The sequence below is a fragment of the Artemia franciscana genome, chromosome 8 (genome assembly GCF_032884065.1).
Source record: "Artemia franciscana chromosome 8, ASM3288406v1, whole genome shotgun sequence".
NCBI lineage: Eukaryota > Metazoa > Arthropoda > Branchiopoda > Anostraca > Artemiidae > Artemia > Artemia franciscana.
This window is the reverse complement of record NC_088870.1, coordinates 5506243-5533067: the sequence shown is the minus strand read 5'-3', so window position 1 is coordinate 5533067 and position 26825 is coordinate 5506243. Positions and strand designations below refer to the sequence as shown.

The window sequence follows — 26825 nt, the reverse complement described above, 5'->3', positions numbered from 1 at the left end:
ACCGGAATTGTTTGGGGAAATGATGGGCGTGGGGAGGGGACATTCGCCCTTCGATCACCTTTGGCAATTAATAAGGGCACTAGCCCTCTTTAATCTCCAATCAAATGAGCCCTTTGAAGTTTAAACGACAGTACTTTTTATAAAAACCTTCTATAAAAACCTAAATGGCCCCCAAGGCATATATTACTACCCTTACCCTTGAGGGCTGTGTGTAGGGGGGGGGGATTGTTGTTGTGTGGGAGTTGTCGTCCCCAAAGACATAATTTCCGAACCTTTCAACTACGTTTAACTAAATGGCTATCTAAAAATTTTGATTGGATGTATCTGGAGAAATGGTGGGCGTGGGAGAGAGGTTAGTTGCACTCCAATCACTTTCGACTATTAAAAAGCGCATTACTCCCCTCAATTTCCAAGCGAATGAGCCCTTTTTGAAGTTTCTACGACAACACCTTCTATAAAAAAAATATTTACCCCCAGGGCACAACTTACAACCCTTGCCCTGAGGGCTGAGGGGGGGGGGTTTCATCCTCAAAGACATAATTTCCAGATCTTTCAACTGTGTTGAACAAAACGGCTATCTCAAAACTTTGAACGAATGTATTTAGTTAAATGGTATGCGTCGGAGGGGGGATAGTCGCCCTCCAATCACTTTTAAATATTAAAAAAGGCACTAGCCCTTTCAATTTTCAATCGATTGAGTCCTTTTTGAAGTTTCTACGACAACTCCTTCGATACGAAGTGAAGGTCTAAACAAAAAATTAATAAATAATACATTGTGTCAACATCGTTCCTTACTTAGGCAGTGCTATTGCGCTGCCTATCATAAATAGCTCTTTTGAAAGTATTAAAAAAAAACTTTAGCGTAAAGAGCGAGGTATTGACGAGGGTGCAAACCCCCTCATTTACGTAATAATTTCCATTCGTTTTAAGTTTTAATTTTGCTCCTTAATTTAAGATGGAAAAACTTGTTTTTTATTTTTAAGTTCTGAGCGTTTTTTAAATAACGCTGGGAAATCTGGCACTCCCTTCATGGAAAATTCTCTTTCCCCATGAAAAATTACCCAATGAAAAGGTCCCCCGATGCAGCCCTTCCTGTGGGGACTGTGGGGGATTAAGTCATCCTCAAAGACATGGTTATTTGATTTTCCGACGATGCTGAACAAAATGGCTATCTCAAAATTTTGATCGGGTGACTGGAAAAAAATGAGTGTAGGAGGGGGCCTAATTGCCCCCCAGTTTTTTGGTCACTTAAAAGGGGACTGGAGATGTTTAATTTCCGTTTGAATGAGCCCTCTCACGATATCTCCATGGCCATTTCAATGGATTAAAAAGTAGCATTATAAAATTATCTCAAAGAATATGCCTAAGGCGTATTCTTTACATTCTAGGGCTTGCTCTACCCGCCACATCAATCAGTGAAATACAGCGTCTGTAGAGCCTCCTATCCTAAATCCCGTTTGCCTTTCGGATATCGTGTTCCTGGTCTCCGGATCGCTTATCAGAAACCAATGAATCAATCTTTCCATTAGTTTCAATTGAAAGGAGGTTAACATAATCACCCTATAAGACCAGGGGTTTGATTTGTCTTCTTTCCCTGGTTTAGATATGAAAACGCCCCTGGCTTTGAGCCATGTACGGGGGACATAGCCCAAAACGAGGCTTCTCTTTGCAATACCTATATAATAGGTTTGTATTTTTTCCCATCCTTTCTGGAGCATTATAAAGCATATCCTATCATCCACAGCTTTTCTGAACCAGTCCTCCTTTACAATTCAGGACGCCAGCTCCTCCCCCATATTTGGGTTTATAAACGGATTATTTTCTTCAGGGTCTTTCACACTTATTTCGTGCACGTGGTTCAGGGTTTCTTCCGGGTCTTCTATGAGAGAAGCATCTACTCTCGCCAAACTTCCAAGTGGGCCCGGTGATCTTTCTTTAGTAGCTTTGACTCTTAGTAGCTTTGAATCTTTCTTTAGAGTCTTTAGTAGCCTATTACTAGCTTTATCTGACTATACTTTCATAGAAAGTCCTCTAAGATTTTCTCTTTGCTCCCATTGTCTTCTTTTTCAGAAATTTTGAACCTTTCGAGTAAGCATCCCAGTCTTTGGGATTTTTCGTTCGCATAGCAGTTCTTAGTAGGATTTGGGTCAGTTTTCTTCTTTGACTTAATTCCAAAACCCACCAGTTATTGACTGGATCTCCCTCTTCAACAATTGTTAGAGGGGTTGCTTGTTTAAACGCACTGTTTATGCTTTCTGTGAGTCTTTCTGCCTCCTAATTTACATCCTCTTCGGTTATTCCAGGGTTGGGAGGCAAATTCGCAAGTGTTTTGGGTAAAACTTGATTATAGGTGTGCCCATTTTTTCCCCTTATATCCCTAAGAAGTTTCCTTTGTCTTTGGGGTATATCGAACTTGAATCTTTTTATCCGATGGGCAGAGAATGACGGAAGATCGCTCACATGCTAATCCTTTACCAGTCTCTCATGTTGTGACGATCCAAAACCTCTCTTCCTCTTCTTGTTATGAAAGTAGGGCTCCAGCCCCGATTACACCAAGCAAGACCTTCCCCCGCCAGGTAATCCAGAAGCTCAAGTCCCCTTCCATTTGTATCTGTGCTTCCTTATAATCTGCGATGCGCGTTTGCATCACATGACACAATAAGGGGCATCTTCTCAACTTCACAGTATTCCACTAGTCCCATTACTTTCTTTGGTGGTGGTTTATTATCATTTATTATCATGTGGCACGTAAACTGAAGTAAATACCACACCTTCATGGCCAATAAGATTTTTCAACATAACAGCTACTACATTCTTAGAACAATGTTTAGACAGCTTCCAAGTATCCAAATTTTTTGAATAATAAATCACGCTCTAGGAGCGGTGTTTGCCTCATTGCGTACATAGAGTTTAGCTCCTTTGATCTTCCCTATGATTTTTCCTCTGACAACCCATGGCTACTGGAATATCACTAAGAATGTCTGCATTTGCATGCTCCCTCCCAAGATATAAGTGGCGGTTTGGACGTGGTACAGATGGATCTGCCAACACTCTAGACCCAGCAGCTCATATGCTGGCATCGTTTCAATTTAAATGAAACTGGAAGGTCCCGCTCCGTCCTTTGCTGCGGTGGACTCCACGGGCTTCCTGTAGAAGGGCTTGAGGAGTGCTTGTTCCCTCATTCCCAGAAGTACCACTTCTTCATTTCAGGGACTAAGTCCGCGTTAATTGCCGCGTGGAGGTAGGTCTTTCTCTCCTTGACGTGGATCTTGGTCACTTCAATGTTCTCTTTAGTGAAGAAACGATTCCAGGCCATTAACAGCCCCATCAGCTTCTCCGATGATCCGACATTTGGCTCCTTAGTAGAGAGATTTCTTCCCGAAGGTGTGTCTCCTGGGGCGAGGGCAACATAAAATAAGGAAGATTAAATGAAACTGTAGAAAATGTAAAGAAATCCTAATACCGAACTGATAAATTTTGTCTGTGTTCCCAGCTAAGTGGCGAAGGATCACTCTGGTTATATAAGGCACATTGAGGCTCATTTAAGTTAGATTTAAAATACCTAACATGATGTAATGATAAATGAGACGGACCAATTGAGCTATATTGATGGTTGAATCAAAGACTATGGGTAACCTATAAGAGTGAAAACTGGCGCTAGTGTCGACAAAAAATATCAGTGCCATCTAACATTTGGCGATATTTGGCATTTTTGTAAGCTATATAATCGTGTTTTTTTCTCAGGAACTGAGATCACACACTTATTGCTACCCCAGTTTTACCAATTACACTAAACTAAATTAATTATTCTTATTATTAACCAAGTTTTGCCAAATACTAGATGGGGTTGATAGTTTTTATGGCACTTGGTATTAACTGTGACATATAAAAGTGACATATTAGCGATGGCAAATTCTGTCGGTCGGTCTGTCTTTCCCGGTTTTGCTAGTTTAGATACTTGCAGGTAAGCTAGGACGATGAAATTTGGCAGGCGTATCAAAGACCCGACAAGAATAGATTAGAAATAGTCGTTTCCCCGATTCGACCATTTGGGGGGGGGGGGAGTGGGGGGACGGTAATTCGGAAAAATTAGAAAAAATGAGGTATTTTTAACTTACGAATGGGTGATCGGATCAATATGAAATTTGATATTTAGAAGGATATCGTGTCTCAGAGCTGTTATGTTGAATCCTGACCGGATTTGGTGACATTGGGGAGAGTTGAGGGAAATCTAAAATCTTGGAAAACGCTCAGAGTGGAGGGATTGGGATGAAACTTGGTGGAAAAACTAAGCGCAAGTCCTAGATACGTGATTGACATAACTAGAACGGATCCGCTCTCTTTGGGGGAGTTGGGGGGAGGGTTAATTCTGAAAAATTAGAAAAAAATGAGGTATTTTAAACTTACGAAGGAGTGATTGGATCTTAATGAAAGTCCATATTTAGAAGGACCTCATAACTCAGATCTCTTATTTTAAATCTCGACCGGATCCAGTGTAATTGGGATGAGTTGGGGGGGGGGAATCTTGGAAAAGGCTTAGAGTGGAGGGATCGGGATGAAACCTTGTGGAAAAAATAAGCACAAATCCTAAATACGTGATTGATATAATTGGAATGGATCTGCTCTCATTGGGGGAGTTGGGGAGGTTTTAATTCTGAAAAATTAGAAAAAATGAGGTATTTTTAACTTAAGAAGGAGTGATCGGATCTTAATGCAATTTCATATTTAGAAGCACCTTGTAACTTAGATCTCTTATTTTAATTCTCGACCGGATCCAGTGTCATTGGGGGGGGGGGACCGGAAATCTGGGAAATCGCTTAGAGTGGAGAAATCAGGATAAATCTTGGTGGGAAGAATAAGCAAAAGTCCAAGATACGTGACTGACACAACCGGACCGGATCCGCTATCCTTGGGGGAGTTGGGAGGGGGGGTAATTGAGAAAATTTTTAAAAAATGAGGCATTTGTAAATTATGAACGGGTGATCAGATCTTAATGAAATTTGATATTTAGAAGGATCTTGTGCTTCAGAGATCTTATTTTAAATCACGACTAGATCCTGTGACATTGGGGGGAGTTGGAGGGGGAAACTGGAAAGCTTGGAAAAAGTGAAAGTTTAGGTTTCTTTATCTTACGAATAGGCAATCGGATCTTAATGCAACTTGATATATAGAAAGATCTTATGTCTCAGATGCTCCATTTCATTTCGAATCGGATCCGGGGATATGAGAGGTTGGAGGGGGGAAACAGAAATCTTGGAAAACACTTAGAGTGGAGAGATCGGGATGAAACGTGATGGGAAGAATAAGCACAAGTTATAGATACGTGATTCACACAATTGGAACGGATACGTTCTCTTTGAGGGAGTTGGGGGAGGGGTCGTTAATTCGGAAAAATTACAAAAATTGAGTTATTTTTAACTTACAAACGGCTGACCAGATCTTAATGAAATTTAATGATTAGAAGGAACTCATGTCTCAGAGCTCTTATTTTAAATCCCGACCAGATCTGGTGACATTGGGGGAGCTGGAGGGGGAAACTAGAAATCTTGGAAAACACTTAGAGTGAAGAGATCGGGATGAAACTTGGTGGGTAGAATAAGCAAATGTCGTAGATACGTGATTAACGTAACCGAACTGGATCTGCTGTCTTTGGGGGAGTTAGGGGGGGGGGAGTCAGTGCTTTGGCGAGTTTGGTGCTTCTGGATGTGCTAGGACGATAAAAATTGTTAGGCGTGTCAAGGACCTGGACGAATTGACTTGATAAAGTTGTTCCCCGATTCGACCATCTGGGGGAGTTGAAAGGAGAGGAAAAATTAGAAAAAAAATTTATGTATTTTTAACTTACAAGTGGATGATCGGATCTTAACGAATTCTGATATTTAGAAGGTCCTTGTGTCTCAGAGCTCTTATTTTAAATTCCGACCGGCATTGAGCCTCTGATTTTCCTTTTAAATCAATCTATTGATTCTTAGAATTTTGCTAGAGCTCATGCCATATGAGCTCTTGGCTCTTCCGACCTCGTCACTAGTGCCATATGAGCTCTTAGCCCTTGTTTTTTTTTGTTGCAACTATTGCCAGTTTCCGCTTGTAAGTTACCCATACTCTTTGGGTTGCATTGGGGATGTTTGATGATAATGGTTTTTGTTGGTAATTCTTTTTTGTAATGGTGAATCATAAATGCTAATTTGAATTGATAAGCTTTGTCTGTGTTCCCAGCTTACGCGCGAAGGATCACTCCGGTTATTTAAGGCACAGTTTAGGCTCAATTTACATTTAAGATGATGTTTAAATAAATAAATTACATACCTAAATTTTTTAAGATATATTTATAATAAACTGTGAATTTTTACTGGTAAACTGGTAGCTTTTATTTATTGTCAATATGATCTAATGATTAATGATACTGACGGATTGAGCTTGATGATTTTTAAAGGAAATTGGAACTTCTTGGGAAGGTGTAAAGAAAGCAGTTTCGAAAAAACTCGGATGGTGGAGGACCTTGAACTACTGTATTGGCCTCAGGCCACTTGACACTGTAGTGAGTTATTAGTAGTAGTACATGGTTTAACGGTGATGGGAATGTTGTATATATTTGTACAGAAGGATTTATTATTTATTCTTTGCTGTTAATATTGAATTGATAAAGTCTGTTTGTTTTCTCAGTTTAACGAGAGAATTAGCACTCTGGTTATTTATTACAACTTAGTTGTTTAGTGTTTAGTTGTTAACTTCTTTGGCATTCGTGGGTAATTAGAAGAAAATTTTGGCTAACTTTAAGGTCGTTTCTTTTTGCATAATCGTAAGACAATTTTTAAGTTATTTATTTCCAAATTAAGTTAGATTTTTGTACCAAGTAGTTACACTTGATATATTTATGTCCCATAACCTACTACTCCTAATAACTCACTGCGGCGTCAAGCTGCCTGAGGCCAGCACAGCTAGGCATGCTCCACCGAATCTATTCAAGGCCTCTCTCTTTACACCCTCTCAGGAAGTTCCCATTTCCTCTAAATCTTTATTTGTGACATCCTCACAATCCAGCCGAGGACAACCTGCTTTCCGGTGTAGCCCCAGATTGTTGACCAAACAGGACAATCTTCGGCAATTTGTCATCCTTCATCCGCAGAACGTGGCCGAGCCATCTCAACCTTTCGTTCATTATAGCCCTAGAAAGCGGGATTGAACCACAATTTTCGCAAAACCTACTGTTTGAAATACGGTCAGTCAGCCGGGTACCTAGAACAGTCCGTAGGCAGTTTCTCTTGAAAATATCTAGTAAATTTTCATCCGCTTTTCAGAGCGCCCATGCTTCAGAGCCATAATTGATCACTTCATCACTGTAGCTTCCAATATTTTAATCTTGGTTTGCAGAATATTCTTCCTATTCTTCCAACCTTTTTTTAACTGTGAAAAAAACAAAAAAAAACAGCCTGAGCCTTAACTATTCTACTTTTTACATCTTCACTGCTCCCACCGTCTTTACAAATAATACTACCAAGGTAAGTGAAGCTGCCGACTTGATCAATGTTTTCGTTACCCAACGTCAACTTTGCATCTTCATTTATTCCTAGCCTTAGTCTTCTTAACATTAATTTTCAAACCTATTCTAGCACCCTGAATTCGCAAAATTTCTAAAAAATCATTCATTTTGCTCACTCTTTCATCTAATATGCTCAAATCATCAGCATAATCTAAGTCCAAGAGAGTTTTCCTCCCCATTTGATTCCGTGGTATTCCATTGCGTTTCCTGTGCTCTTTAGGACAAAGTCTATCAAAATGATCAATAGAAAAGGGTGTAGAGCATAACCCTGCTTAACTCCTGATTTAATACAAAACCTGCTGCTAACCTCATTTCCTACATTAACCACAGCAGTGTCATTCTCGCACATAGCACTAATCATTTTAATGTATTTTTTAATGTGTAGAACACAACTCCTGATTTAATATAAAATCAGTTGCTAAACTCATTTCCTACCTAAACCGCAGCAGTATTATTCTCGTACATAGCACAAATCACTTTAGTGTATTTATCTGGTATACCATATAAGGATAAGACCTTTGCTAAAGCTCTTCTATCAACAGAATCGAACGCTTGCTCATAATCTATAAAACTGAGGACCAAAGGTGTTTGACAACGAAGGAACTTCTCAATTATTAACCTCAGAGTGAAAACTTGGTCGACACATCCTCTACCTTTTCTAAAACCACACTGTTCTTTTCTTAAAACTTTATGTATAGCATCTCTCAGTCTAAAAACTATCATATTACTAAGTAATTTGCTACCTACAGAGACCAGACTAATGCCTCGATAATTGTTACCTTTCTTATACAGTGGTTTAATTAAGGTTTTCCTAAAATCATTAGGTACTTCCCCTTTTCCAAAAATCATATTCATAATTTTCAGTATTTCTAATCTCAGAGCCACCATATTTAAGAAACTCATTTATCACACTATCAGCACCTGGGGCCTTATTATTTTTTAATCCTTCTAGTACTGTCACTAATTCTTCCTCACAAAACAAATCTTCCTTCACATCCAGGGGTATCACAAACTTTCTCATTTTCATCTGTATCCTTTCTTGCAACCGTATCTCGGTTTAGCACATTCTCAAAATGTTCCTCCCATCTCTCTTTAACTCTTTCCTTATCACTAATTGTGGCCCCATCCCTATCTTTAACTGGGACTAGTCTGGATTGACAACTCCCCCTCAATTTATTAATGTGACATAATAAAATTTTACTTTTATGTCGTCTAGCTGCATCTTCCAGATCCTCAGCAATTTTATCCAAGGCCTCCACTTCACATCTTCTTATTTCATATTTTAATACTTTCTCCACTTTCTTTACATTCCTTTTATTTTCATATGATCTATCACTCAGATGATTCTTGTGCAAATCCCTTCCCCTCTCTATTAAACATAAATCTTTTTCACTAATATTCCTAGCTGCAGTCTGAACAGTCTTCCCTAAGACACTATAAGTAACTTCACAAATTGTTTTTCTAAAATTATTCCATCCCATAACCCGTGAACTATAAACACGAAAACAGAGCTATTGCATACATATTGGTAGGTACATTTTTGCTACGTAAATATTATGCTTAAGATAGAGTATTACCAGGCTGAGATATAGTAATGTAGAAACTTTGGAAAGAGCCTATTCAATTGAGAGTTCTACTGCCCTTTTTACGGGCAAAAAGTAATTGGAGTTCAGCTAGCCTACCTCCCAAGCCCTTTTCTGCTAGCCGGCTCAACTCCTGGCTGGATGTAAATGGGGAAGCTTACAAATTTTAGCAAAATTTCTTCATTTAAAGCAGTGTTTACTAATCGATTGATATCAGAATTGAATCGGAGCATCTTTACTAGTTTCATGACTTTTTTTGGAGGTTAGAAGGTTAAAAGCGTGACAGAAAATCACGCTGGCAGAACGTGACAGAAAAATGTGAAACCTGGGGTAAATGGCGGCGGCAACACCGTTTCATCTTTAATTTTTCTTTCAGAGTTTGCAAGACCTGGCTGCTGAAAATGAGGGAATCATTGTGTGCCCCAAAACGAAGGAGATTTATGACATCCGAGAAATGAAAAAAGTCTACGTTATGTGAATTTCTATTGCTTTAACTTTTTTGACGACTATTTTCGCAATTAAACTCGGTTTATTTCGTTACTATCACATATCACAGTTCAAAATTACAAAACACACTCTTAGTGTCCAACATTCGCCATCAAGGCCGTATCCAGGGGTAGGGGGGTTGCCGGGTTTGACTCCCCAAACTCCTGTCCGACTCGTAAAAAAATAACAAAAATACATACAACAAGTTTTTTTGCCCCCCCTCCCCCCCGAACAAAAATCCTGGATACGCCATTGATCGACATTCAGTGTTTTCCCTAAAGTGCCATCATTTTTACCCCTTCTTCTCTCATTATATATGCGTGTGACCAAGCGTTTAATTTACTAATGTACACCAAGCCTACTCACAGGAATGGAGTAGGAAAGTAGCCCCCTCCTAAAGAGTAGCTGCGTAAAAGAGTACTTCCTCTGGCCACCCCCTCCCTCAGATCAGGAGTGATTCCACCTAAGATTATACATAATGCCTGGGCAGGATGAAGACATTAACAAAACGACGAGGCAATTATGCAAAATTACCTCAATCTGTTACACTAAACTATAGATCTAAGTCCATTTCTTAATTTTTCCGTCTAAATTCCCATTATTTATATTCATCGAAAATTTATGTTCATACCAATAATAATTACTTGGCGATCTTCATCAGAAATATAATTTGGCGAGAAACTTAGGTGGATTTATTTACTTTCCAACCTCTTGAATTTTCGCTATTTCTTGAGTATTTTTTATCATTTTAACTTTTATTTAGGTTGGGGGGAGGGGGGCTTAGTATCACTCGAGAACATGGGGCCAAATACTATTCTGACTTAATCTTTTATTCGCTCCTGTTTATTGGTATATACCCTCATTTTCGTTAAAAGTTTTTTATAAAATTTGGCATTAATTCATTCTTAGAAATTATTAGAAAGAGGTTGATGAATGATGGTACTTGAAAATACAGGTATTATTTACATTAAGAACAAACACAAGAAAAACATTGAAACTGTTTAGCAGATATCGTCTGAGAACTCGTTCAAATAACCTAATTCAACAACTCAAAAATTGAAAAAAGTCAACCTTACGGCACCGTCTTTAAAAATTAAATAGAAGTTTTTGAACAGTTACTTGCATTAAAACTGTTCAGCAGATATTATCTCAGAACTCGTCCAAATAATCTGATTCAACCTCGCGGCACCGTCTTTAAAAATTAAATAGAAGTTTTTGAACAGTTACTCGCTTTGAAGCAGTTTAGTAGATATTATCTCAGAACTCGTCCAAATAATCTGATTCAACTACTCATAAAAATTGAAAAAAGTTAGCCTTACGGCATCGTCTTTAAAAAAATAAATTTTTTTATATCAATTACTTGCATTGAAACTGTTTAGCAGGTATCATCCAGGAATTAATTCAAATAACCTGATTCAACTACTCATAAAAATTGAAAAAACTCAACTTAACGGTCATTAAAAATTAAATAGCTGTGTTTCAACAATTACTTGCATTAAAACTGTCTAGCATATATCATCTGCGAACTCGTTTAAATAGCCTGATTCAACTACTCATAAAAATTGAAAAAAACTCAACTTAACGGTCATTAAAAATTAAATAGCTGTGTTTCAACAATTACTTGCATTAAAACTGTCTAGCATATATCATCTGCGAACTCGTTTAAATAGCCTGATTCAACTACTCATAAAAATTGAAAAAAGTGAACCTTACGGCACCGTCTTTAACAATTAAAAAGTTGTTTTTCAGCAATTACTTGCTTAAAAAAAAAAATGATATGGGTAGCAATGCTTAATGAAATGAATCATTTGAAAATTTCCGTTACTATTTGAACAAGGCCCACAGAAAAACAGGCATAATTCGTATGGCTGAAGAGACAGTCTGAAGTCTTCAGAAACAGTCTGAAGAGCATGGGTAACTTATAAGAATGGGAACTAACGCTAGTATCGACAAAAAAAACAAACAAAAAAAACTGTCAACGTCATACAGCGCTTGATATTTTTTTTTAGTGAGTAATCAGATTAATTAATTTATTTAGTTTAATTGATAAAAATAGGGTGGCAATAAGTGTTTAATTTCAGTTCCTGACAAAAAACCATTACAAAGCTTGATAGTCTCCTAACGTTAACTTGAGTGTCTCTTAACGTTAGATGGTGTTGATATTTTTTTTGTCGACACCCGTGTCAGTTTCCGCTCTTAAAAGTTACCCTTACTCTTTGGTTCAGCCCATATACAAGTATTTTATATTGTCATCAACAAGTCGAAGCAGGACTGTATCCAGGTTGTTTTTGGGTTGGGGGGGGGGGTAAAACTACAAAACACAACACAAATTTGTTAACATGTATTTCTGTTGCTTATATCAGAAAATTTTCGGGGGTAGGTGGGCTCAAACACGGTAACCCATCCCTGCATGGGGCTCTGCGTCGAAATATTTATTTTTCTCACAAGGAAGATTAGCAGGGCCGTTAAATGTTCAATCAGATATACCAAAATTGTTTTCTAAGCTATTCTGAAAAGGGAGGTCAGCAGGGCGACCAATATTTAATCACACTTTGATTCTCCTGATCTAGATTGCCCTGGTGACCTCCTTTTGAGAAATGCGTAATTAATAGCTTTTCACAATTATCTGAGAAGAGGGAAAAAGTCAAATACTAACTTTGGTTTTGACAGGGACATTGTTGTGCAAAAATAATCTTACCGCAGACGTGTATTTTATATATTTTTGCTTCTTTTGTACGATTCGGACGAAAACTGGGAGGAGAGGAAAACCTAGTAATCTCCTTTCCCCGATACAGCCAAGTTCTCTACTTTATCGTGAATTGGCATTTCCGGGTGGGATGCCAATAATGGATGGAAGATGGAACAGGAAAATGGGAAAAAGCGCAATAGTGGAAGAAGCCGGGAGCCTGGCAAGCGATAGGTCAATCGGGAGGCACTGGTCTTATCGTCCTTTACGCCATCCTGGCAAGAGCCGTAAGTTAAGTTATTCCCCTGGTCACAAGCACAGATAATTTAGCCATTAACTAGATGATAACCCGACTCTGATTTATCCCCTTCCCCATTAATTGCTAACAGCCATTAATTAAATGATAACCCGACTCTGATCTACCGCTCATTAATTAATTAGCCGTTAATTGCTAATAGCCATTAATTAGATGATAACACGACTCTGATCCCCCCCCCCATATCATTAAAGATCAGGAGTTTGTTTTTTTCTTGGCAATTTAAAAATAGAACAGACTGTGCTAGTTCAGTAGTGATATTGACTTGAACAATATTTGGTTGATATAGAAGATAAATTTCTAAAAAATTAACTGGAAATATGAAAATATACTATAAGTAAATATACTTAATTACCGAAAATTGAAAAAAAAGAATAAGGACAAAAGGAATGAAAAAGCAAAATATACCAAAAAAAAACCTTCATTGATACCGAAATGCACTTGAACGAGAGCATACCTTTACCTGACAGTCCAGTATCAAGAAAAAAAAAAAAAAAAAAAAAAAAAAAAAAAAAAAAAAAAAAAAAGACCAGCACCATATCGATAGCACTTAACCCAAATCTGCGGGAATTCCCCGAATTTTCTCGAAAGAAAATTTGGTTATCCTAAATTCTTCAAAAATTACTGTTCATAAATACATGAACGTAGCAGGAAATACAAACGGATTTTTTTTTTGCTAAGCTTAATTTCCAAGGATATTTTTAAAAGCCCATTTTTTTTTGGGGGGGGGGGGGAGAGTCGGAGACAGTGAATGCATAATGTGTATAGATAACCGAGTGCCGACTAGGGTGTAAAATTTCAAGCATAAGAAATACATGAAAATCGCACAAAGTAATATTTCATTAGAGAGAACAGCTATAAATTGTCAGAATAAAGCTTTCTTTTTACCGGGCGAAGCTCTTTCCCCTGATATTTCAGTAAGTAAGTAATTTAATTTCTTTAACCTTCATCTTACCCTGTTAAAATAACTCAACCCCTAGTTCTCAAAAACACGAAAAGGATAATTAAAACAATTAGAATGTAAAAATTAATCCGATCTTTGGGCTGGTGCGATTTTTAATCTCGAGATTTTTTGCGATTACAGTTCTTCAATGCATCTTTTACAAAAGCCCCATGAAGTTTGACACAAAAAACATTCATGTGCTATAAATATATTGGAAAGCTAAAAAGTGACAAACCATTTTCTCCTTCAAAATCTAAAAACAACATCAGTGCCCCCATCGATTTCAAAATCATGAAGTTTTTAGGGCAGTGTAATGACTGCTTACAGAGGCTTTTTTCATTAATAAATGTTGTTTGTTAATTGATTACATTTTATCAGGACCCAGCGTATCCCAGACCCAGCGAATATTGGTTTACACCAACCAAGGGTGTACCCAGGATATTTGTCCGGGTTAGGAGGGGGGGGTGTTCTTTTCCAATGGGGTTACATTATTCAATTTGTTTATAAGCATGTTTGTGATTCTTTTTTGGATTCTTCCAATTCAGACAAAACAAAATTTCGGGTAGAGGTCAAACCCGGAACCCTGGATACGGCCTTGATACCACCCATATATACGGAGATAAAAACAGAGAAACGGAAAAAAGAAGAGAAATAATTATAAACAACGAACAAAATAGATTATATTACAAAGGAAAGAAAGAAGTGAGCAAGAAAAGGTAAATAGAAATTACTGAGGCTCAAACAAAGACACATTGGGATACAAGCCAAATTATTCAAGTAAAAATAAAAAGAAAAGGATTGATCATACAATTTTTTTTTTCAATTTATAAGCAACTGATATGAGGACGCCTAAATAAGTTTTACATTTACCGGATTCAGTCTTGGGTTCAAAAATATTTGTTTCTAAAAAATTGACTTTACTGATCCATTCCCTCGAAAAAAAAAAAATCCTGATAGTCGTAGCATTTTTTTTTATAGTTAAATGCGAATTGACAGCACAAAAAAAAAGACACTTGGCCGTAACTTAGTTCCTGCTTTCTCATTTTTATAACTTTCTCTAAGTCAAAATCTTAAACAGCTTCACGAAATTATTTGTTGGGAAGGTTCTGAAATACTAGCTAGCAAACATGCAAGGGAATTCCTAGTTTGACTGGAGCACTAAGGGGTTCAAGTTAGTCATTTCCCCCTCCAAAGGGACAGAATTGGAAGATTCAAGCGTAAAAATGAACTCAATGAAAAATTCTCCTGCTTCTATTCTGATCTTCCAAAAGTTTTCAATTTCATTCAATTATGATGCCTGATACTTATTTTCAGTCACAGTAAGTAGATTCCTATCTTATGTATTAAAAAATATATACATATATCACCTCGATTATAAAAACAACTCCTTAAACAAAGAAAAAAATTGCGCTCACTCCCCAGCATTTTCTGCTTGAGCATTGCGCGGTTGAGGTTGGATCTCTGAACGAGGAATATCTGCTCTATTGTTTTTATTATCAGCACTTAAAGTTTCATGACACAAAGGACATTTATCCTGAACGTACAACCACTTTCTCAGACATACACCATGGAAATAATGTCTGCACCGGGTAATTTTAGCGGTTTCCATATCATTAAAACAAATCGCGCATGCGTCACCACGCCTCTGTAACTCCTCACTACTTGCCTCTGGTAAACTTGCAATTTTATCAACGGCTGTTTTTCTCCTCACAAAGACTTTCCATCCTGAGCGTGCTTCACACCAAATATTAAAATAAGCATGAATACAGATCATAGCGGCTCGAATACAACCACCGGATTCAAATATCATTATAAACGCTCCATTCAGAAATAATAAAATCCCGAATATGAATTCAATTGCATTGCCTGTGGATTTCACCCAGTAGACATAGTCATCTAGATCTTCCCAGTAGTCATCATGTCTCGCATCAATTAGAAATAAACTATAAATTGTTAAAGATATTAACACTTTGATAATAACTTCAACGCTGAATGCTGTAACAGCGAATATCCATGTACTGAACTGGTGAGATATGTGTAAAACGTAAATCATATAAGCAGGAAAAATAATCAAAAATAGACAGACCATCCAAGATCGAGCATGTCGTTGAAATGACGGATTCCTCGATGTACACAGAGACATTAATACCGGATTCAATGTAGAATGTATGAAATGTAACATACATGTTAAAAGTAAGCAAGAATTCCGGAAGAGTCGAACTATTCGCTTTTTGGGGGGCAGCGTTGTCAAACCATTTTGCATAGCTAATAGAACAAAAAGTATTGCTGAAATAGTGCCAAAAGAATCCTCTTCTTCCGTTACAAGCAAAACAGATTGAAAAAAGCTACATATTTTTCCTGACACATAGGAGTAAACACTGGACATTCCTAAAACAGCCAAATTTGTATCACAGCCAGTTGCCAAAACGGACTCTAACAGTGGCGTGAACATACCATTTGGGTTTGATGAAAGTTCCGTGTAATGCGCGCGAGTAAATAGGTATGTATTGATAAGCATTCGTAGTACCCAAAAAGATCTGAATAAATTAGGTACATCCAATCGATGCCATTCCGTTTCAATAAATGTATTCCAGCCAAAATTCTGCACCATTCTTTTTCCGTAGTGAAATCTTTCATGAATTACATCCATAATAGTTCCAAAACTTAAATATGTAATTGCAAATAGGAACAAAAATGGTACTAAAGATGCATAAACTGCTGCATACTCTCTCAAAGCGGCGGGTATTGGCAACCCTGCTAAAACTACAGGAATCACAAAGCTGGAGACAATAAAATTTTTCACTGAATTGTCTTTCACGACTTCTTGTGCCTCCCAAAAACACTTTGCTAACACTAACTGCTGCACTAAATAGTAGAAAATAATTTGAAAATGTTTTGACGATTGAGAAAAATTCAACTGGAGTAAATTCTCAAAAATACTGGCTGTTTCAAGGTCACCATTCAAAGCATAACGACTCACTTTGTGAGAATAAAACATTATAATAACTGAGGCCATGAACCGGTAGAGGCTTAGCAGCTGCTTTGTCCATAAGGTCAGGATTCCCAAGAAGATGGACGTACCTAATAACATATGAACGTTAATTTCTGAATATAAATACAACTAATTTTAGACTGAGTGGAGACGATCGAAAAATTAATTGAATATAAAATTAACATCTCCAGAAAATATTCATACAAGGGGAGAGGCTTGAAAAGCAAAAATTAAGCTTAGGATTATCACATTTTCGAGGGAATTCCCAAGGATGAATGTTGTCTTAGGGAATCCCCCCTTCCTCATTATTTATTTGAAGGATTTCTCTGGACCAAATTAAGCACTTTTTGAGGCTTCATTCCAAAACTACTACTACTACCACAAACAGCTCACTGCAGCGCCAAACCGCCTGAGCTTCTCCATAGCTGCACACGCTCTTCCTCCATTCCAATTTATTCAAAACCTCCATCTTTACACCCTCCCAAGAAGTTCCCATTTCTTTAAATCGTTTCTTACGACATCCTTCCACCCCAACCGGGGACGACCTGCTTTTCATTTGGCCCTAGATGGTTGGCCGACAAGCCTTTTTCAAAACCAACTTATTTTCTCTTTTTAAAACTTATATTTGACACTACCACAAGGCTGTTAGATGAGAGACTAAGAAACGAATTTACGTCTTCGGATGAAAGTAATATATAAGAAAAAGAATTAAAAAGAGGAAGAATTAAAATAAGTTAAAACGAAAGTAAGAAATTTTTACTCCTTAAAAAAAATACCTTAAATCAGCCTAAAACAAGACATTTTTTTTCCTTTTTACTATTGATGGGATAATGCTACAATGTCCAATTCCTTGTTCTAATTCAGATCATCCGCCTCGACGTCCCGAAGAATCAAACCAATTCCCAATTTGATTCTAAGAATACAATTTTTTACAACATTGATAACAAACAAAAGATTTCAGATGACGACACCACCTAATCAAGTTAATATTCGATGCGTTTCTGATGCAATAATTTAAAATAATAACGCGAAAGTTATCTCAAGAGCTGCTAATCAATAGTCAGAATGTTAAGGTTCGTTTCATGGGTGCCGGCAGGAGGGCCGGGGGGGCATGGTCCCCCCCTGGAAGTTTGGAATTATAAATTAATTATAAGGAAACCAAAGGAAAGAGAGCAGAATAGGGAAAAACCATGGAAAAAATGTGTTTCCCCATTGTTGGCTGCCTGCCAATAGATTTTGATCCTTAATAAGGAAAATATAACTTCTAATTTGTGACTGAGGGACCCCATTCCAGTTTTCCACAAACATTTTTTTTATATGATTTGGTTGGAGTAGCAAAAAAAAAATCCAATTCTTCATAGTAATGGATGGTAAGTAAATAACGATCCTTGTCAATAACAAAACTATAAAAGCCTCTAACTATTGATAACACGCAATCAAAGAATCAGCTTTTTATGGTGATCCTAGATACGTATTTGTTTATTAGTAATTAGCGCTGTTATTAGTACACAAGAAAGTTTGTATAATTATAGAAAACAAAAGGAAAACAACATCATAAGAAGTAATTACGGTAAAAATACGCCGGCAACTTTTGCTTCCATTGCGTAAGTACCCATGAGCTGATATATGAAGCCACTATAATCAGAAATGTTTCCCTCGAACGGAATTTTAGGAATTTCTGTATTTTCCCCCCTGAATAGAAAGGTTTTTTGTGTTTTATTATTATTCATTTTCAAGGAATGATTGTATTTATCTAGTTGTCACTTTCAAAAGACTTTATTTTTTTACAGTTATGAAGCACAAAGGTGTCAAATACATTGGCTTTTGGTATTCAACATTAAATTAAAGTGTTGAATCAAAAATTTTTATCTCATTTTCTCAGTTTTAGTTTTAATGTTTTACTTTGAACAAACTACTTTGATAATGTGTTATCAAACATTATAACAAAGCCATTAAATATTCTGGTGTTTGATAACGAAGTTCAAAACTATCGATATTGTTAAAAAATATCCGTCCAACCCTTCGAAATTGCTCAAGAGAACTGAATGCTGGGAGTTTTTATCTTACTTTTTGTAAGTAGGCTATTGTTTTGTGTATTTTTTTTGCAATTACTTACTTTTTAATTTTTATGTACTTTTACTTTAATTGACATACTTTTTCCATTGCCTTGAGAAAAATGTTTGTCTCTAAGCTTCATTAAAAAAAAAAAAAAAAAAAAAAAAAAAAAAAAAAAAAAAAAAAAAAAAAAAAAAAAAAAAAAAAAAACTGAAAGTAAGGAACAACATTAAAATTTTAAACAAACAGAAATTTCGTATATGAGGAGGGTTGCCCCCCTCCTCAACACCTCGCTCTTCACGCTACAGTTTTTCGGCACTTTCAAAAAAGTTACTTATTGTTCAAATTAAACGACTTTTTTTTAAGAGTCGTCTTTAAAGAACTGGGATGAAATTTAAACTTTAGCGTAAAAAGCGAGGTATTGAGGAGGGGAAACCCCACTCATATACGCAATAATTTATGTTCGCTTTCATGTTGCTACTTACTCGCAGTTAAAAAAAAACTTGTTGCTTTTTATTTAATTTCTGATCGGTTTTTAAATAACGCCAGGATACCTGGCTTCAACTCCACGGAAAAATCCCCCTCCTCAAAGAAATATCCTCTGGACCATTCAACCCAAGGGAAAATTTACCCCGGACAATTACCCTTAACATCTCCACGCGTAAAATTGAATCGGTAAAAAGAAACCAAGACATATAAAGAAATTTCGTATAGGAATTCTGGCAAATTCACCCAGTGTAAAATTTCCTCTGAAAAGTTCAACCCTGGAAACTTCCCTCTCCATGGGAAATTCTCCCTGTGCAAAATCCTCCCTGCAGAAAAATTCGGACTCCCCTCTTAGATAACTTTGAAGACCACACTGCCTTTCCATAACGAAAGTAAAACAGTTCAAAATAGGGATGAAACCTTTTAATTGACAGTGAACAGATATAAATTTTTTTTAAATGGATATTTCGAACACATATACAGTGTTCATCATCAGCAGTAAAAGCAGTTTTATTGCTGATGATGAACACTGTATATGTGTTCGAAATATCCAGTTAAAATTTTTTACATCTGTTCACTGTCCTATGAAAAGAATAAACTGAATTAATTCCCTTTCATCCTAGAATATTTGTTGCGTCTCCCCCAGAAAATGAACAAGAGGAGGATGCGAGCAAAGACATACTTCATTGAATGTACTAAGACTGAAAACACAAGTTCATGTAGACAGGTGACTCGTCCTCATGACGAGTAGGCAGGTGACTCGCCCTCATGACGAGTAGGCAGGTGACTCGTCCTCATGACGAGTAGACAGGTGACTCGTCCTGTCTACTCGTAGACAGTAGATAGTAGACAGGTGACTCGTCCTCATGAAAGTTGGCCCTGAGCAACGGAGAAACTTTTTTCTATTTTTCTTCATCAAGTATTTTCGAGCGCTTTTCAAAAAGTTAAAGTTCCTTTTCATCAATGATATATCTAGGAAACAAAACCCATGGGACTGTGACCCGCTAAAGGCTAGATTTTTGCATTCATTTATCACCAAATTCATTTGCCTCCTCTGCTGAAACAGACCGCTTCAAGTAGGGACAGCCTCAAAGATTTATGTATTTTTTCTCTTTTGTTTTCAACAATTTAAATTAATTATGATTAATCGTATTTTAAGCAGAAGTTAAAGAACCAGCAAAAATGGGGCAACCCCCCACCATTTCAAGTTTTTTAGTCTTAGAGCTAGAGATCCGGAAACAGTAACAGCAACTGATGTTAGCAACAAAGGTTTTTTCCTTCTTTTTTTTCCATCAGAAATTTTAACACAAGTTCATGATCGTTGAACTAGAGAAGATGTCAAAACAAATAAATATCAACTAAAATTTAAATTTCAATTAATTTTCCAAGTATATTTGGATGTAGCTTTAAGCTATTTTGTTCTCAAACAATTTTTTTACCACACTTTTATGCTCACCAAAAATGTTTCTACATTTTATAAAAACAGTAGAAAAAGTCAATATGAAAAAAAACTAAAACTATTTTAAATAATTCTTTAATTAACTGAAAAGTTGTTGCTAGGTTATAGTAGGTAACACGGGCTAGCTTATAAAAATGGGCACAAAATATGCATTTTTGCCCTTATTACAAAATGGAAAAAGCAAAAGTAAAACAAAGATAAACAAAATAAACACACCAGGAGAATAATAAATAAAAGGAAATAAGTATTACTTCAATAATATGTTGCCAAGTGACTTTTGAATGTTTCTTCACAGTTTCAAATTGCACAATTATGGCCACAGTGCCTAAGAATAACAAAAAAATCTATGCTATTTCGTCATCCATTGCTATCAGGTGTCTGTTTAAGACATACGACTCATAAAATGTATTTTATTTACCTATTTTATTATTTTATTTATAAAATTATAAATTAATATTTATAATTTTATTTATATATAAAATTATAATATTTTGTTATTATATATTTTATAATATTTTATTTTAATATTATAATAATTAAATAAAATAATATTTTATTTTATTTTTTTTTTTTTTTTTTTGCAAGACTGCATCCCGGTTTAAATTAAAAGGGTTGGTCACTGACAAATTTCATGTGCATAAAGAGAAAAGAAACTACGCCGGAGGTAATGGGGAGGCAGGATCTGAGCAATAGCAGAAATGGTTGCAGGGATTAACGGGTCAAGTAGTGTAAGGCGCTTCAAGCAAAAGCGGAAGAAACAACTGAAGCAACAGTAGGACTGGGCGCTTTCAGCACATTTAGAATTCTATTGGTACTTGTGTATTATAGCGAGCACACTGTTGTTTTTGATTTATTTGTTTCTGTTTTTTACCAGGCGTCATAGTATCTACCCAGTGGTCGAATAATATCGCAAGAGGGCTCATTCTAACGAAATTAAAAGTTCTAGTTCCCTTTTTAAGTAACCAAAAATTGGAGGGCACCTAGGCCCCCTCCCACACTCATTTTTCCCAAAATCACCGGATCAAAATTCTGAGATAGCCATTTTATTCAAAGAGTTACATTGAGGTCAATTTTAATTGAGGTCTGCAAGTTACAAACTTTGATTTGTAACATTACATATAGTTTGATTTGTAACATTACTTTACATACAGTAATGGTTATTGGGGAGTGTACAGACGTTTTCAGGAGGATTTTTTGTTTCGGTGGGAGAGGGTTGAGGGGAGGGGGTTATATGGGAGGATCTTTCCATGGAGAAATCTGTCATGTGGGAAGAGAATTTCTATGAAATGGGCACAGGATTTTCTCGCATTATTTAAAAAAAAAATGAAAAAATAAATATGAAAAAGTTTTTCAACTGAAAAATGAGGAGCAGGATTAAAACTTAAAACGAAGAGAACTTATTACGCATTTGCAGGGTTCACCTCCTCCTAATACCTCGCTCTTTACGCTGAAGTATTTTTAGTAATTTCAACTATTTATTCTACAGCCTTTGTGATTCATGGGTCATTCTTAAGGAATTGGGACAAAATTGAAGCTTTAATGTTAAAAGCGAGGTATTGATGAGGGGACGAGCCCCCTCATATACGTAATAAAAACATACGAATATAGAAGTTCGTTACGTAAGTTAATTCGTAAGTTACGTATATTTTTTTACTAATAGAAACGTTCCTAAAAAACTAAAAGTTCTAGTTGTCCTTTATAAGTAACGAAAAAATTGGAGGGCAGCTGGGCCTCCTCCCCTGCCCTTTTTTTTCAGAATCGTCCAATCAAAACTATGAGAAAGCCATTTAAAATATGAAATTATATGAAAGGGGCTGTTTTTTCAACTCAACTTTTTAAAACAGTAAAAAACTTTAGCGTAAAGAGCAGGGTATTAAGGAGGGACCATCCCCTTTCATATACAGAGTAATTTCTGTTCGCTTTAAGTTTTAATGTCGCTCCTTATTTTCAGTCAAAAAAAACTCGTTTTTTTATTTAATTAGCTTAGTCTGAGTAAAATGAACTACTATGCAGGTGTATTTTAATTAAATATTTAATGTATAGAGTTGGTTAGGTATATAATATAATGCGTTCTGGGCGGCCTGCTTTCCATTATTATCTGTTGTATTTTTCATGATTTTGCTACTAAAGTATTATATTTTCATCTTATTTTGGTACAATTCATTAGGATTAAATTAACACTGAAACAATACATAAGTACAATTCTATTTCTGCTGGTGGGGTGTTTTTAGTAAAACTAAATTCCCTAATTTCGTATTGCAACTTAATTTATTACATCTTATTAATTTTTTGTTATTAATATTTAATAATGTAGAATAGTCCTCTAAATGCCACCTCAATAATCACCATTTGAAACATGCCCAGCAGATTTTCAAAGCTGAAACGGGTTGGAGTGGGGGGATTGTACCCACTTTAGGCGTCAATTTGAATGCCATAAAAATTCTTGCGTTCTGATTTCAATAAAGTTTAACATGTCCAACTTCCTACAAATGCATTTGTACATTCAAAAAATAACACTTCTCGAGTGTATACCATATAATATACAGGTACCCGTTGAATTGCAGAGAAAATCCCCCTCCCTGCATTTTCAAGAACTGGTGCGATTAATGATAGATTAATGCTAATGAACTCTACAGAAATACGATGAAAATAAAATATTTTAGTAACAAAATCTTGAAAATTCTTTTCTTTCGTTGCATCTAGTGTTACCAACAGTTTGTTGTTCAGGAGTTTCGGTTACTATTTAGCCGAGTCGTTCCATACACATAGTTTGTTATTACGAGTTTTCAAACACCAATACATTCAATACATTCAAACACCAATTCAAGCTGTATCCCCGGAAGTGAACAGAAGAATCAGCTAGAACAGTTTTGTTCCACGGGTTTGTAACCAATGGAACCATCTTCCAGTGGACGTTGTACATTCTGAAAGTTTTGGCGAATGTAACAGCTCAATATCCAATAGTTATGTTCAGCCATATGAATTTGAGAATCCTAGATTTAGTTTTGAAAAAGGCTATGAGGTGTCGTCTTTTTTTCTTTTTGTTGCTTTGGTATTTAATCATATTAGACACTACAAGTGCTTTAAAATATATTCCTATTTGCGTGAAAAGTGAAAACTTTCTACATTATGATAATAATAAATAAATAAATAACGCCTATGTTTTGAAATAGGCTATTGGCACGGTGTAAAACCTTTGCCTCTGGGGCTGCATGTAGTTCAGGCAGCCCCATTTTTTTTCAGGCAGCCCCATATTTTTGTTGATTTGGTTATTTTTGTGAAGAGGGCTATCTACAAATATTGATTGCATACCATGAGGAGCAAAAGGAGTTAGCAGCTGGACGATTTCTGACCATTGTCACTCAAAAGCACAATAGATCTCATAATCTGCAATTAAATGAGCCCTCTCCCAACTTTTTACACCAATCCATTCTAAATAATGAGGCCACAGGAAAAATGAAGACAAAAAAATAGGAGATAGATAACTCTTTAGCAAGTCTAAGCTATTACACTATTGCTAAGACTATAATAAGAGTAACAAGCTATTTGCAACATCGCTTAGCATCAGGTATAACTAATTTATCTTATAACCTTCACAAGAGTAACAAGCTATTCACAACTTCTTTTAGTACCAGGTATAATTAATTTCCAGGTATAATTAATTTCTCTTATGACTATCATAAGATTAACATAATTTCTAAATTTTATTATGATTACCGTAAGGGTCGTTAGGATGAAACTCAAGACTTTATCCGTTCCGTTACTATTGTTGATGAGCTTCAGTCTAGTAATGCAGATGTAGATGTTGCTTTTGAGTTTATCCAAGAGGTTATAAAAGAAGCATGTGGTAGGTTCATTCCACGTTACTACATTAAGGAAGGTACAAGAAAAAGAAGAAAACTGCTAAAATTTGTACTTGACGCTATTAGTGATCAAAATAAACAATGGAGAGGGTATACGTTGGAAAAAACCGAAGACTCGGGGTGTGCGTATAAAAGGGCTCGGAATCGCGCTACTTGATCTCTACGCGTAAAACGGGAATCACTCGAATCGTCAATCATTACTAACATTCGGGGGTGTCCAAAGAAAGTTTTGGAAGAATGTTAATAGAAACAAGGCTGATTCCTCGACCGATTGGTGCATTTTGGATGACCCAGCTACTAGTGAATTAGTAAGCGATGATCAGAAAAGAGTTGATGTGTTTAATCAAGTGTTTTCAACAGCTTTTGTAAATCCGAATGCCGTTCAAGCGTGGAGTTCACCCCATTTTACCAAATTTGTTTCAGCAGATAAATGTGCCCTTCGATGACTCTGATAATTCTTCAGAGCAGGATTTGAAAATTCTCCATGACCTTTCCATTAATAAAGCTCCAAATATAGATGGTATTTCTAACGCTTTTCTTCGGAAGCCAGCCACGTGTTTAGCTGAGCCTCTTGCATTTTTGTTTGACCGTTGTCTATTGAGGGTAAATGCCCCTTAGCGTGGAAAAAAGCGGTTGTAAAGCCACTCCACAAAGGAGGATTTAAGTTCCGATTTGCAAATCATTGTCCAATCTCAAACACCTCAATTTTTCGAGAAAAGATTATTGTATATCGGATACAGGATTACTTTGAGCGAACTAAATTATGGCAACCATCCCAATATGGTTTCAGAAAAAAACAGGTCATGGAATACGTAGTTGCTAGTAGTTATAAAATTTCCAAATTATGTCTGATTTCGGTATGAAGTTTGGTTGCTTGTACATTGAGTTCAGTAAAGAGTTTGACAAAGTTTCAGTTAATTTGTTGCTTGAAAAACGTGAAAAGTATAAGCTAGACAGTAGAACTTAGCATAGATTAAAGATTACTTAACAGTCCGTTCCCAGCAAGTTATAGTCGGTAGTGCACTTTCAAGTGAATGCCCAATTTTGAGTGGTGTGCCACAAGGTAGTTGTTTGGGCCCAGTGTTATTATGTTGGTTTGTCAATGATTTGCCTGAAGAAATTCGTCACTCCACTTTCAAACTGTTTGCGGACGATGTAAAACTGTATAAAAGTGTCACCTCCCTGGTAGACATCGCCCTTATTCAAGAGGATCTGAATCGACTGAACGGACTGAAACAGTCCGTTCCCAGCAAGTTATAGTCGGTAGTGCACTTTCAAGTGAATGCCCAATTTTGAGTGGTGTGCCACAAGGTAGTTGTTTGGGCCCAGTGTTATTATGTTGGTTTGTCAATGATTTGCCTGAAAAAATTCGTCACTCCACTGTCAACTGTTTGCAGACGATGTAAAACTGTATAAAAGTGTCACCTCCCTCGTAGACATCGCCCTTATTCAAGAGGATCTGAATCGACTGAACGGACTGAAACAGTCCGTTCCCAGCAAGTTATAGTCGGTAGTGCACTTTCAAGTGAATGCCCAATTTTGAGTGGTGTGCCACAAGGTAGTTGTTTGGGCCCAGTGTTATTATGTTGGTTTGTCAATGATTTGCCTGAAGAAATTCGTCACTCCACTGTCAAACTGTTTGCGGACGATGTAAAACTGTATAAAAGTGTCACCTCCCTGGTAGACATCGCCCTTATTCAAGAGGATCTGTATGTCCTAAATGATTGGTATAAATCGAACTCCATGCTCGTAAATCACCGAAAATGTTGCGTACTTCATTACTTTTCAAAAAGCTCGACTTATCGTTATTTTTTTGGTGATACATCTGTTTCATCTGCGGATTCAGTAAGAGATTTAGGTATTCACTATGATGACTAGTTGAAGTTTCACATGCATGTGCCAATAATTTTGCCAAATACTAATTACAGTCTACTTTAAATTAAGAAAACTTTCAGGAAATTTAACCTTCAAACTTTTATTTCGCTATACAAGACAATAGTAAGCCCGATGGTAGAATATTCTTCCTCTGTGTGGTATCCGGCATGGAAACCTGACTCGCAATAAATTGAAAAGGTTCAACATCGGGTATAAGTCTGTGCCATATTTGAGTAATTTACCGTATCAGCGTCAACTGCAATGTTTGGGACTTCCTTCCCTGCAGTTTCGACGGGACATAATTGACCTGATCAATACGTTACGTATTATGAAGTGTGTTGACAATGTGGACTGGGCTGATTTCTTCAAGCTTAGTCATTATTCAGCCACTCTACGAAACTTGTATAAACTTTATCAGCCGCGAGTACACAAGAAAATAGGTCAATGTAGCTTTATTTACTGAGCAACAAAACTTCGGAATAGTGATACCATAGTGATACCTGATACCATAGTTTCACAGTAATGATGTCACAATAGTTTC

The 26825-nt window shown here is 36.5% G+C and overlaps 2 protein-coding genes across 7 annotated transcripts in view; one reads left to right on the top strand and one right to left on the bottom strand.

Annotated features, from left to right (window-relative positions):
- LOC136029901 (E3 ubiquitin-protein transferase MAEA-like) overlaps window positions 1-9663 on the top strand; it is a 58379-nt gene extending 48716 nt beyond the window's left edge. The window contains exon 7 of the mRNA XM_065708398.1: window positions 9500-9663. Coding sequence (XP_065564470.1) covers window positions 9500-9601 — 102 coding nt within the window. The 3' untranslated portion in view covers window positions 9602-9663. The remainder of the gene's footprint in view (window positions 1-9499) is intronic.
- The window catches only part of LOC136029900 (protein TRC8 homolog), a 31636-nt gene continuing 14443 nt past the window's right edge, over window positions 9633-26825 (bottom strand). For all 6 annotated transcript variants that reach the window (XM_065708397.1, XM_065708396.1, XM_065708394.1 and 3 more), the window contains exon 3: window positions 9633-16635. In XM_065708397.1, coding sequence (XP_065564469.1) covers window positions 14966-16635 — 1670 coding nt within the window. In that variant the 3' untranslated portion in view covers window positions 9633-14965. The remainder of the gene's footprint in view (window positions 16636-26825) is intronic.